General features: G+C 42.4%; 1 protein-coding gene across 3 annotated transcripts in view; it reads right to left on the minus strand.

Moving 5' to 3' along the window:
• cald1b (caldesmon 1b) overlaps window positions 1-13,325 on the minus strand; it is a 39,637-nt gene that overhangs the window by 6,094 nt on the left and 20,218 nt on the right. For 2 of the 3 annotated variants that reach the window (XR_011977897.1, XM_072663433.1), the window contains exons 3-15: window positions 11,799-11,936; window positions 8,502-8,919; window positions 8,325-8,369; window positions 7,650-8,222; window positions 6,251-6,292; window positions 5,988-6,058; window positions 5,259-5,517; window positions 4,636-4,773; window positions 3,868-3,911; window positions 3,704-3,779; window positions 3,460-3,603; window positions 3,071-3,223; window positions 62-133 (exon numbers count right to left, since the gene is read on the minus strand). Coding sequence is in view for 2 of the 3 variants with exons in the window: in XM_072663433.1 (XP_072519534.1) it covers window positions 62-133; window positions 3,071-3,223; window positions 3,460-3,603; window positions 3,704-3,779; window positions 3,868-3,911; window positions 4,636-4,773; window positions 5,259-5,517; window positions 5,988-6,058; window positions 6,251-6,292; window positions 7,650-8,222; window positions 8,325-8,369; window positions 8,502-8,919; window positions 11,799-11,936 (2,173 nt within the window). In the remaining variant the exon portion in view is untranslated. The remainder of the gene's footprint in view (window positions 1-61; window positions 134-3,070; window positions 3,224-3,459; window positions 3,604-3,703; window positions 3,780-3,867; window positions 3,912-4,635; window positions 4,774-5,258; window positions 5,518-5,987; window positions 6,059-6,250; window positions 6,293-7,649; window positions 8,223-8,324; window positions 8,370-8,501; window positions 8,920-11,798; window positions 11,937-13,325) is intronic. The other variant, XM_072663434.1, reaches the window with a different exon arrangement.

The raw sequence follows: 13,325 nt of genomic DNA on the forward strand, positions 1-13,325 counted from the left end.
GAACCAAAAATAGTTACCCATGAGACTGTACAGCATGCTAGATCTACATGACTGCACCTACCTTTCCAGGAGAGGAGGAGCCCTTGGTTTCCCACATGCCACGTGCTTTAGAGACATCAGTCGGCTTCGGTTCCTACCGAAATCAAACAGTACAGTCATCACATGCCTACATACAACCTCATATTGTCCAGTAATTTTACAGCTAATGGTAGCTTTACCTCACCGGCCCAGAGAGGCAAAAGGAGCAGTGGAGAGAAAGAGCTACAGAGCCAGGCTGGAGAGAGCTGAGGAGAGCTATCAAGAGGAAGAAGTCTTCCGCAGTCAGAAATTAGAGGGTTTTGAGGTTCAGATGAAACGAGAGAAATAGATTTGGTATGAAAGAAACAAAACATGTAAAATGGCAAAGCATGCACACAGCAACGGAAAGGCATATACACAAAACTTTAAAGGGCCCATATTCTACATTTTCCTTGTATTTTATTTATTTCCCATTCGCATTACAGACTTCACTAATCACTGTTATTGCTGATTGGATTGGATCTTAATGGTTCACATTCACAAATGTAAGTGAGCTGTATCTGTCTGTAATGTGAACAAATCCACCCCTGTTTGGCACTAAGCACTAAGTGCATATATACAGGCAAAAAGATGCATAAAATCTGACTGATCAATCGGATACGTATCTGATCTCGGACTACATATGAAGGTGAATCAAAACTGAAGTGAAAAGATTGGATCTAACAGATCTGAAAAAAGCACTGAAGTAAAATATGTACTTCAGAGGGTTAGTACAGTAATGCGAATAAAGACACCCTTTAAAGAAGTGACCACTAGAGGGCTATCCTGCCTCATTAAAAAACTGCCACCCTAACAGAGCACAGCCTCAGAGAGAACAACTCAGAGAGATGTTTTAAGATGTATTGTCCAAATAACATCAGATTAGCCTCAGCTAGTTCCCAATGACCTTCCAGTTCCTATAAAACTCTGATAAATGAAAACCTATGATTTATAATGTTATTTTTCTGGTCTTTTCCCACTGAGAGTACAAAGACAATCTAAGGGCACAGTGAGCCTCATAGGTTTCTGTAGTTCTCCCTATAAAAAACGAGGACATTCCAATGGGATGATTCTTCCTCAGAGAAAATCAGTCTTATATTTCAGCATATCCCTAACACAGGAAACTTAGTCCTCATGTATCAGTCTCTGAATGTCCACAGAGACTGTCCTCCTGCGGTCACATGCAGTATCCAGCCCAAGTATCACTATGATCAATGCTCTCTAGGTACAGGCTACAGTAGATTCTCAGACTGTAGATGAGTTCCACTCCCCTCTCACTGTATGTACATTACACACATCACACAACCAGAGCTCTCCAACCTGGTAAGAGCAGCTTAAAATAAATATGGGCGACGTGTGAAATACAGTCTGGGAGGGAGTGGACAAGTCTGGGAGAAATGTTGGATCCCAGCCACATAATCACAGAGCACGTAAACTCTCGAAGTGCCTGACCTTGCGCTGACTTCCACACACATGATCTTCTATACTCCTGAGAATCTTAATGTTGTAACCTGGGATCACACTGCTCCCACCTTGTCTGATGGGAACATATGGGCAAAATATTTTAGTACCCTCTTATTGTTTGTCTTTTTTTAAAAGGGTGAGGCTTTCACTATTTCCACCAGGTGGTGATATGGAACCATTCTATATATTTTAACCCCTAGTGAGAGCTGGAGGAAGAAACTTTGGGAGGAACCAAGACTCACAAGGGAGACCCATCCTCCTCTGGAGGGCTTATAAATTATTGATTAAGGTAACTGTACCTCCACATAATACTGTTCTACTGCTCAGGTCTGCACAATAATCATAATATAATACAAATAATATAATCATAGTAGAGATAAAAAGGTAAAAATAATTAAAGTAATGATGGTTATTGGTGGTAATAGTAATATATAATAGTAATAGTAATAGTCCATGTAAACTTTAACAAAAAAAAATGAATGAATGAATGAATGGGAGGAACCCTTAAAAAGTACACAAAACAGTTAAAAGAAAATAGAAATTATTATTATTATTAATCTGGTCATTATATAATGTTGCTTATATTTATACAACATTACAGAACTAGTTAACCAGGTTAGCCAGGATTTTGTTCCCCATTGTATCTGGTTAGATACAGCCAAGCAGGCTCTCCCATTGGTTAGGACTTCACAAGCAGAACTGAAGGCCTAAAGAGTCAGATTAACTGTTGATATAATTAGACAGTGACAGTAAAACCAGCCAATCATGTTCTGATTTCTATTCTATGAGAAAATTCTATGAGAAAAAAGAGCCTTTTCAAAGTCCTAAGCCTTTTTTAACAGAAAGAATCACAGTTAAATGGCTACAAACAGGGTCAAATATATCTTTATATATAAACATTTGTTACAAGCATAGCACTAACATACTACTATAATCCTTTAGGGGAGCTAGCAGAATCTAGTAATTTCATAAAGGTGGGGTTTTTCCTTTTTTTTTTTTTTTTTTTTTTACCAGTTTTTGACATTTATGGCCTGAACTGAAGGCGGATTCAATAGTCATAGTAAAAATGATTGATCATTTTTATATCTTTCTCTGTGGTGCATTTTCACTGTAATCCACCCTAGATCAGGTTATTTATCAGTAATAACGGTATGCACTAATATCCATATTCTGTCATGTTTGTTTTTGGTTTTTAGAATATGTTTAGGTTCTGTCTGGTGTAATTTTATAAGAAGAAAAATGAACATTGGGCAAACTCGTCCAATCAAAATAAGCTGGCAGGTACGTAGTGCTGAACTGCTACGTAGTGCTGAACTGTGACTATTGTATCTAGGCCTTCCATTTGCACCATGAATTCCAAATACATACTTTGGAGGAATGAGAAACTCTGGAGGTATGAGTGTATCTCTAATGTAATTTTTAAATTGAAAAAGCCAAAGCAGGGCTTATGCAGAGAAATTCTGCAGATCACAGTTGGGAATAGATGTTGGACCATATAAACCAACTACTAACTAAGACTAACAGATCTAGGGAGGAGGAGGAGACTCACAGGTTTGCCTCCTGCCAGTTTTCCTGGTGCCGGGGCCTTTGTCTCTGGAGGTTTTGTCTCAGGGGGCTTTGTCTCAGGGGCCTTGGTCTCTGGAGTCTTCGTCTTCCAGCTGTTGATGCGTCCTGCCACGCCAATGTTCAGCCCAGATGTTTCCTGTGCAGATAAGATGGACTATTAGCTTTATTATTTACAGATCCACAGCTAACAGCATTTTCAGTTTAGTAGTGTTCAAACTTTTAGAGAGCCTGACAGGTTCAAATAATAAATCTGAGAAATATCAAAAACACACTAAAAATACAATAATAAATAAATAAATAAATCATTCCAAATGTTTCAAGGGTAGTGTGAAGTAATCAAGCTCAGCCTTGTGAGCAGACGTTGTGCCATACCTTGGTAGCGGCAGTAGAGGCAGCGGGGGCTGGAGAAGGAGGACTCTGCACATTGCCCTTCTCCCACATGCTCTTAATGTTGCGCACCCCCTCCACCACAGGCAGGTCCTTCACTGGAGACTTGGGAGACTTCACATCCTTAGTCTTGATGATAAAGAGAGAATTTAAATTTTATTTAATTGTCAATCATCACACATGGTCTAGAGGAAAATGAGCCCCAGCTTCAGGATACATTAATGCTTACCTGAACAGCAGATGTGTATTGCTCTAGTCTGTTGCCTATCTTACACACAATCGGGGTGTGTGGAGCCTTCACCGCCCTAAAAAGTATTCAAACAGTCTTTAGGGAACACAGGGACTATGGAACTATTAAAGCTAGTAGTAATGAGTTGTACTATTGGGACCTACGTTTTCTGGGCTGATTTGCTCAGAAATTCAGCTTTCTCACCAATCTGTACAAACATGAAGAAAATAACGTAAATACCTGCAGAACATTTTACACAGAACATTTTTTTCACCCAGGTCTTTTAAAAAAACTGAAAACCAGCCAAGTAGCCTGACATCACTGTCTGGACAAAATGTTATCATTTGAACGAAAGGCAATTGAAAATTTTCCAGCTGATTTTGGATAATTTCTATTGGACCATTCATCAGGAACTTTTTACATTTTTTAAACGGTATGGACGGTACATATTTATACGGACTGTATTTTCAAATTTAATTTTTAGCTTATGCAAAATGAAGATTTTTAATAACCATTTTTTGGGAATGGAAAGGAGGAAAGAGGTTTTAGGTTTTCCCCTAATTTCCACCCATTAGCTAGGTGTCTTATTGTCAGATGATGCTACTAGGCTGGGAGGGTTACGGCTAGTGCATACTTCCTTATATACAAGATATAGGTAATGTATTGGATCACAGATTATATGTACATATATATATATATATATATATATATATATATATATATATATATATATATATGAACAGACAGACAGTTACGTCAGCTAACAGGCGCTCACATAGGCTAGCACGCTGGGCTCCTGGTGCTAAATGGCTGTGGCATGGCAAGGGATCAAAAGCACCAATAATAATGCACACTCTAAAATGTTATAATTTGTGAAGGAACATAGAAGTGCTTATGATATAGGCTGGCATATCAGTAAAATCCAGTTAAACCTTTGTAGAGGCTCCTTTTGGAGATACACATTTGAATACGGCCTTCCCCTCTTCAGTGGATTCCTCTTTCTGTCGTTTCTTCTCGGCTGCCTCAGCCCGCCTGCGCTCAATCTCCTCCTTCATCTTCTGCCTCTCTTGCTGCAGAAGAGGAGAGATTTGGTGCATTTTAAATGAATCTATTGAGCGAAGTTGAGATACACTTCATTGACAAAAGTATTTGGACACCTGCTCAATTCACTGCTCTTTCCAAAATGAATAAATCAATCAAGACATTAAAAAAGAGTTTATCCTGCTTTTGTTGTAGTAACTGTCTCTACTGTTCAGGGATTTTTTCTACTAGATTCTGGAGCATTGGTGTGAGGATTTGATTGCATTCAGCAACAAGAGCGTTAGTGAGATCAGGATGTTGGATAATCACCACCCCAAAAGTACTGGGTCAAGCACCATCATTCCACTACTCCACAGTCCAATGCTGGGGGGATTTATACCCCTCTAGGTATAAAAACATGAACCTCTAGTCTGTGCCAATAGGTTCATATTTATCTGCTCCAGAGAGTCCTATTCTATTGGCAGTGATTCTCTACAGGGACTAGACGAGCTATGTGTGTGAACATATAGCATACATCTTCTTTGGCCTTCTTTTCCGCCAGCTCCTGCTTTTTCTGCTTCTCCTCCTCCTCCAGAATCTTCCTCCTCTCCTCTCGCTTCTTCTTCAACTCCTCGAGTTCAGCTTCAGCACTTTGCTGCTTCTGCTTCATCTTCTCAAACTCCTCGCTCTCTGTCTCGTTCCTCCGGCGCTTCAGCTCCACCAGCTTGCGCTCAGCTTCCTGTTTTGCCTTGGGGTCCTGCTTCTCCACCTCAGGAGAGCGCAGACCAAGACGACTACACATACACACAAATACATAAACACTTTGAACAATATACATATTACACCTGTAACAAGGTGCTGAGACTGGACGTTACATTGAATATACATATTTCAGTGGACATTATTATTGTTTGTTCGCATGAACAAATAACACCCAATCAGCAAAGCCGTTGTGTATGGATAGACTGTACAGGGGAATGAAGCCCTGGTCAGCCACTGTGTTGTTGGGTTTCTTACACACATTGCAATGACTGTTACTATCTTGATAATGGCCCAGCACACAAATCTATCCAGCAGAAGACTGTGGTCAGAAACTGATAATTGATGGAGATCAATAAAAAATAAAAATATGTTTCAGTCAATTACTCTTCACCAGCAAGGTGGAGCTACAACTTATCTAAATGTCATGAATAAAGTGGATGGTGAAGGTAAAGGGTATTTGGAAGGTATTCAGACAGGTGAGCTTGGTAAAGTTTACTCATACCCCACTGGCTTCTCTGGTTTCTTGAACTTAGCTGAAGTGTCATCTCCATTCTGCTGCTTCAGCGGCTCTTTCTGCTCACATTGAGACAAAAGTGGAGAGATGATCAATCAGTTACAGTCAAACTGCACATGAATAATTTGGGAACGTTTAAAGTAACTGTTTTTTAACATAAAAAAAAATCACAAACAACTAAAAATATGGGTTATGATGATTTACTGTAGGTGGAAAAAATTGAAGGAGGTTTCAAACCGGACACAGCCTACCTTATCACGTAAAAAGGATGGCTTGGGCTTCTCCTCCACGACCTACAGAATAATAAGAAACCACAGATGGTGTAGGATGTTGTAAACAAAGAAAACTCATATAGTAATTTAAATGTCCAGTCAGGAATTGCCAAAAAAATTTCATAAAGTTTCTAAGCCTCTAAAGCAGCAATATGCAGCATTTGTATTTTTTCCTAATATATTTCAAATGATGTTGATGCTCCACTGACCTGTAATAGACAGAGCAGCAGCGCTATCGTTGCTACTCCGGACTTGGCACAGCCAATTCTCACATAATGTCACTTTAATTACTGTCAATACAGTCAGAGCAGTGGTGTTTTAGTGGGTCATTTTTAGGGTGGGAAATTGAGGGTTTCTTGATTTTCCTGCTTCAACACACCTACAAACCTGACAATTAATGGTTGATCCCAGACAAACAGAAAACTGAGCCGGATGTCCTCCATTCCTGTTTTAGTGGCTGTAGTTTCTGTCATTTAAAGAGTTTAGTTATAGCTGCTGTACTGCAGGACTGGCCTGCTAAGGTATAGCAATTCCTGGCTGGGGATTTAGGGCGTTTCCATACTTGGTCCGAATTCAAAAGTCCGCACCCAGGACGGATTCTAGGCAATTTGGAATGTCACTTTTGTGCAGACATTTTTGCAAAATGGAAGGACCTAGGTTCATCCATTTATTGTTTTTTGTTATTTTCCAACAAACCCATTCCATTCAAATGCTAAAGCAACGAAGAACAGCACTTTCTGGACTCGTGGCATTTCACAGTGCAGAAACACCAGCAAACAAGGAGCTGTGCTTGTAAGATCAGGTTTTTAGCCATGCAGGCAATCAGCCAAGCAGTCATGGGACAAAATGAACCAATCACGCAACCCTACTTGTGGCACCGGAAGCAGCTTCCACACCTGCAATGGACCGCACCAGAGTTCACTAGAAGCAAACCCCAGACCACCAATTTCAGGAGAACCAGAGATCGGTGCTCTGGATCACTCCTGGGCTTGAATGTACCTGGGTCTGAAAAAACTCTAATGTGAAAACGCCCTAAAATACGTGATGACAAGTGGAAGAATTAGCTGTGGTAAAAGCATGCTCAGATAAATAACGTGACTGCAGACTTCAGCATTGTGTCCTTTTTTGTGACCCTCAATTCCGTGGCACATTAGCCATGGCTCTGAAAGACAATCCACAGCAAACAACAGCAGTGCCACAGACCCAAAGCAGCAAGAAGCCACTCTTAATGGTAACACAGTGTGAGCATGGCAAACATCAAGCGAATGAGGTGACTGTGTCTGTGTTTATGTTCACATAACAAAAGCGACAAATAGGGGAAAGATGAAGACCGAATCTGTGATCTGCAGAGCCTCAACTCGAGCTGGAAGACGAGTACCTCCTTGGGTTTAAGCTTTTCCTCAATTTTTGCTTTGGGTTTTTCTTCAGCCTCCTTCTTCCATTTTGGTTTTTCTTCAGGCTCTTTCTTCAACATCTGTGGCTTCTCTTCAACCTTCTTCGGGGCTGCCAGTTTCTGCTCCACCTCAGCCTTTGCAGGAGGTTTCTCAACAGCTTCCTTCTTCGGAAGTTCCACCTTCACCTCTACTTCCCTCTTTGACCTGTCTGGTTTTTCTTCAATTTTCTTCTCAGCTACACGTGGTTCCTCTTTCTTTGGTTTCACCACTTCCTTTATCTCCACTGGAGCTTCTTCCTGAGCAGGCATTTTCGGAGCAGCGGGCGTTTCTTCAGGTTTCTTTGATGGAACCTCCACCTTTTTCTCCACAGGTTTCTCTTTCTCCTCAGTCTTGGTTATAACAGGTTCCTCCTTGACTACCTCTACTTTTTCTTCCTCTCTCACAGGTTCCTTTGGTAACAAACCTTCCTTCTGTTCTAAATCTGCACTCTCTAGACCTGTATCTGCTTTCTCCTCAGACACTCTGTTTGTACTGACCGCTTGATCGCCACTCTTTTCCTACAAAATACAATATGTAATCGTTTATGCAACCACTTCAAATTCCATGCTCCCAGTTTTCCATCCAGAAAAACCCAAAAATTGACATCAACACTGCCATACCTCATTTCTTGAGACAGTTTCTTTGTTTTTCTCTTCCACGGATCCCTGTAGAAATAACATGATGAATCAACATAAAAGTTATGCTTGAAATGCATTTCATACCACACTGCTTCATTCTGTTAGCCTATTAAAATGATATACTGTATTTAGCGAAGTGAAAATCTCTGGAAAAGGGACCTGTTCTCTGAGGTCTGATCTCTGGGGCTTCTCCTCCTGCTCCTCCTCTTTCTTCTCCTCTTGTGTGTCTTTCACCTCCTCTGATCCTGGTGGTGACACAGGCTCCTCCTTTTCTACCACTGTCACCTGCACCTCTACCTTTGTCTGATCTGCTTTCTCCTCCTCAAGCTTTTCCTCCTTCTTTGTACAGGAGTTGACCTCGACCTTAGGGGACTCCTCTTCTGCGTCTTCGCTCGTGGTGGTAATGGTGGTGTCTCCATCGGAGACAGTTGGGTCAAACTCCTTCTGTCTCTCCATGGCCTCTTTCATCCTCCGCTGCCTGCGCTCCTCACGTTTGGCCAGCCTCTCCAGGAGAGCCTGGTCATCATCATTACTCGCCGGGGTCGTAATCAGTGCTGAGAAACTCGCGTCTTTCGAGCTAAGGAAGACATATGTGGTCATTAGGGGGATAACTGTGCCAATTCAAATATAAATCAGACATAGTTAGATGATAAAGCTCTTGTTAACGATAAATCTATGACCATATGAGGACCCTGTTTATATTTGCTGTAAACAACCGTGTATACCACAAACACTCTACAACCTGTTTGTGGATTGTGGTTTTGCTGGATTAAAATGCAGGCAATGAAGTTGATGATTTGTTAGTATCAGGCTTGTTAGCGGTTTTAGGTTTTATGAGACTGCGGCTTTTGAGTTCTGTCTGGCTTTGCCTGGTATTGCTATTGAATTTAATGAGGCAGTGCTTGGTACTGGTGTTTTTAGTGCTGTATTAAATAAGGCTGTGTACCTTTCAGTGCTGCTGAGTTCACTGAGATTGTACCTGTCAGTGCTGCTGAGTTTTCTGAGAGGCTGTATCTATCAGTGCTGCTGAGTGCAGTGAGACTGTTCCTGTCAGTGCTGTTCAGTTCTGTAAGACTGTACCTGTCAGTGCTTTTGAGTGCAGTGAGACTGTTCCTGTCAGTGCTGTTCAGTTCTGTAAGACTGTACCTGTCAGTGCTTTTGAGTGCAGTGAGACTGTTCCTGTCAGTGCTGTTCAGTTCTGTAAGACTGTACCTGTCAGTGCTTTTGAGTGCAGTGAGACTGTTCCTGTCAGTGCTGTTCAGTTCTGTAAGACTGTACCTGTCAGTGCTTTTAAGTGCAGTGAGACTGTTCCTGTCAGTGCTGTTCAGTTCTCTGAGGCTGTAGCTGTCAGTGCTGTTCAGTTCTGTGAGACTGTACCTGTCAGTACTGTTCAGTTCAGTAAGACTGTTCCTGTCAGTGCTGTTCAGTCCTGTAAGACTGTACCTGTCAGTGCTGCTGAGTGCAGTGAGACTGTTTGTGTCAGTGCTGTTCAGTTCTGTAAGACTGTACCTGTCAGTGCTTTTGAGTGCAGTGAGACTGTTCCTGTCAGTGCTGTTCAGTTCTGTAAGACTGTACCTGTCAGTGCTTTTGAGTGCAGTGAGACTGTTCCTGTCAGTGCTGTTCAGTTCTGTAAGACTGTACCTGTCAGTGCTTTTAAGTGCAGTGAGACTGTTCCTGTCAGTGCTGTTCAGTTCTCTGAGGCTGTAGCTGTCAGTGCTGTTCAGTTCTGTGAGACTGTACCTGTCAGTACTGTTCAGTTCAGTAAGACTGTTCCTGTCAGTGCTGTTCAGTCCTGTAAGACTGTACCTGTCAGTGCTGCTGAGTGCAGTGAGACTGTTTGTGTCAGTGCTGTTCAGTTCTGTAAGACTGTACCTGTCAGTGCTTTTGAGTGCAGTGAGACTGTTCCTGTCAGTGCTGTTCAGTTCTGTAAGACTGTACCTGTCAGTGCTTTTGAGTGCAGTGAGACTGTTCCTGTCAGTGCTGTTCAGATCTGTAAGACTGTACTTGTCAGTGCTGCTGAGTGCAGTGAGACTGTTCCTGTCAGTGCTGTTCAGTTCTGTAAGACTGTACCTGTCAGTGCTGCTGAGTGCAGTGAGACTGTTCCTGTCAGTGCTGTTCAGTTCTGTAAGACTGTACCTGTCAGTGCTTTTGAGTGCAGTGAGACTGTTCCTGTCAGTGCTGTTCAGTTCTGTAAGACTGTACCTGTCAGTGCTTTTAAGTGCAGTGAGACTGTTCCTGTCAGTGCTGTTCAGTTCTCTGAGGCTGTAGCTGTCAGTGCTGTTCAGTTCTGTGAGACTGTACCTGTCAGTACTGTTCAGTTCAGTAAGACTGTTCCTGTCAGTGCTGTTCAGTCCTGTAAGACTGTACCTGTCAGTGCTGCTGAGTGCAGTGAGACTGTTTGTGTCAGTGCTGTTCAGTTCTGTAAGACTGTACCTGTCAGTGCTTTTGAGTGCAGTGAGACTGTTCCTGTCAGTGCTGTTCAGTTCTGTAAGACTGTACCTGTCAGTGCTTTTGAGTGCAGTGAGACTGTTCCTGTCAGTGCTGTTCAGATCTGTAAGACTGTACTTGTCAGTGCTGCTGAGTGCAGTGAGACTGTTCCTGTCAGTGCTGTTCAGTTCTGTAAGACTGTACCTGTCAGTGCTGCTGAGTGCAGTGAGACTGTTCCTGTCAGTGCTGTTCAGTTCTGTAAGACTGTACTTGTCAGTGCTTTTGAGTGCAGTGAGACTGTTCCTGTCAGTGCTGTTCAGTTCTGTAAGACTGTACCTGTCAGTGCTTTTGAGTGCAGTGAGACTGTTCCTGTCAGTGCTGTTCAGTCCTGTAAGACTGTACCTGTCAGTGCTTTTAAGTGCAGTGAGACTGTTCCTGTCAGTGCTGTTCAGATCTGTAAGACTGTACTTGTCAGTGCTGCTGAGTGCAGTGAGACTGTTCCTGTCAGTGCTGTTCAGTTCTGTAAGACTGTACCTGTCAGTGCTGCTGAGTGCAGTGAGACTGTTCCTGTCAGTGCTGTTCAGTTCTGTAAGACTGTACTTGTCAGTGCTTTTGAGTGCAGTGAGACTGTTCCTGTCAGTGCTGTTCAGTTCTGTAAGACTGTACCTGTCAGTGCTTTTGAGTGCAGTGAGACTGTTCCTGTCAGTGCTGTTCAGTCCTGTAAGACTGTACCTGTCAGTGCTGCTGAGTGCAGTGAGACTGTTTGTGTCAGTGCTGTTCAGTTCTGTAAGACTGTACTTGTCAGTGCTTTTGAGTGCAGTGAGACTGTTCCTGTCAGTGCTGTTCAGTTCTCTGAGGCTGTAGCTGTCAGTGCTGTTCAGTTCTGTGAGACTGTACCTGTCAGTACTGTTCAGTTCAGTAAGACTGTTCCTGTCAGTGCTCTTCAGTTCTCTGAGACTGTACCTGTCAGTGATGTTCAGTTCAGTAAGACTGTTCCTGTCAGTGCTCTTCAGTTCTCTGAGACTGTACCTGTCAGTGCTGTTCAGTTCTGTGGCAGTGCTGCTAATCTCCTCATTCTCCATGTTGCGCAGCCGTTCCTGCCGGGCTCGCCTCCTTCGCTCTCGGGCAGCCTCTTCATCATCATCATTGAATGTTGAGCTGCTCATCCTGGACAGAGAGCAAAGCACATATATTCATAAACTATGTTTGTGGGCTTCAGCATATACTACACTATTATAATTGATGAGCCGAGAAAGAACTCGGCTGGGTTGTAAGGATCACAAAACTTTACATCCCCCCTAGGAGACGGTAACTGTTTCACAACTGACCAAACATGGATCTGAAAAAACACAGCAGCCTCATTTAGGTCTGTGTATGTGTGAGCATGTGGGTATCATATAAGGAAAAGGTGAAATATAAACAACATGAACATAAAACACGTCAGCACCTTCGACAGACAGACATAGCATGAACATGTGGATAAGATGGACTTGTATGTTGTCCATATTAACCCAAAAGAATTTATATCATGCTATAATTCTCACCACGCTATGCAGAACGATATACTGCAGTACGTACAGTGGATAGACAGTATTATTTATATAGTTTTATATAGATATATAGCGATATGATATAAAACCACCAAAATGTGCCTTTTAAATATATAGGTTAACAGTAGTATTTGGGTATTTGTGTATCTGGTGATCTGAATATGTGACATTAAATATGTTAAAGAACAGTCGGCTTCTTATTCAGGTGGTATTTTTTTGCATGATGGTGTGGTGTAAGCAATCACTAATGGCAGTGCCAAATGAGGAAGGTCTGAGGTAGTACCATATATCATGCAAGCAGTAAAACATGCCAGTAATGCCAGTGGTGAGCTAGCTTAGGTTTTCAGCCAAGAGAGGAGCCAAATCATGCCGAAACAGCCACCGACAGCTGTTTCTCTTTTTCTCTTAGACAATACCCATAAGTGCAGTAGACCAAACCGTTCCCTCACAGTTAATCTGCTGAGTGCATGGGTCTGGCCTGGCTTTAGTTTGCCATGGCATGCCAGTGTTTATCAGGGAGAGAAAGTGCATTTGAAATGGTCCATTGATAGAGGATGGGTATGATTTCCCCCTCCCACCCCTCTCGACTTCCCCCCGCCGATGATTTACAGATGTTGCGGATGGTGGAAAGATTCAAAACAGGGACAACAAGTCCACTTATTCGTTCTGGTGAAAACGAACGGAAATCCTACACGATCCCATCCTTTCTGGGATTTCCAAACTGGAGAGGTCATCTAAAGAGACAGTCACGCAATATTCTAGGAGGAAATATGTCTTAGGAAGGAATCTGCAAGATGCTCATACTGTACATCTATGCACTGTATCTGTCAAACACTCAGAGTAACATAGACCAAATGGGTGGAGAAAGGAAGCTATTTAGTGAACAGCTTGACTCCCTTGTCAAAGTCTGAAACATCACGGTCGAGTATTTAGACCTGGAAGAAAAACAGCAGTCAAAACATTCCAACGCCTGTGGAGTTTCCTTGACCTGGTGGCGTGGAGAGAA

The sequence above is a fragment of the Salminus brasiliensis genome, chromosome 19, assembly GCF_030463535.1.
Source record: "Salminus brasiliensis chromosome 19, fSalBra1.hap2, whole genome shotgun sequence".
Taxonomy (NCBI): Eukaryota; Metazoa; Chordata; class Actinopteri; order Characiformes; family Bryconidae; genus Salminus; species Salminus brasiliensis.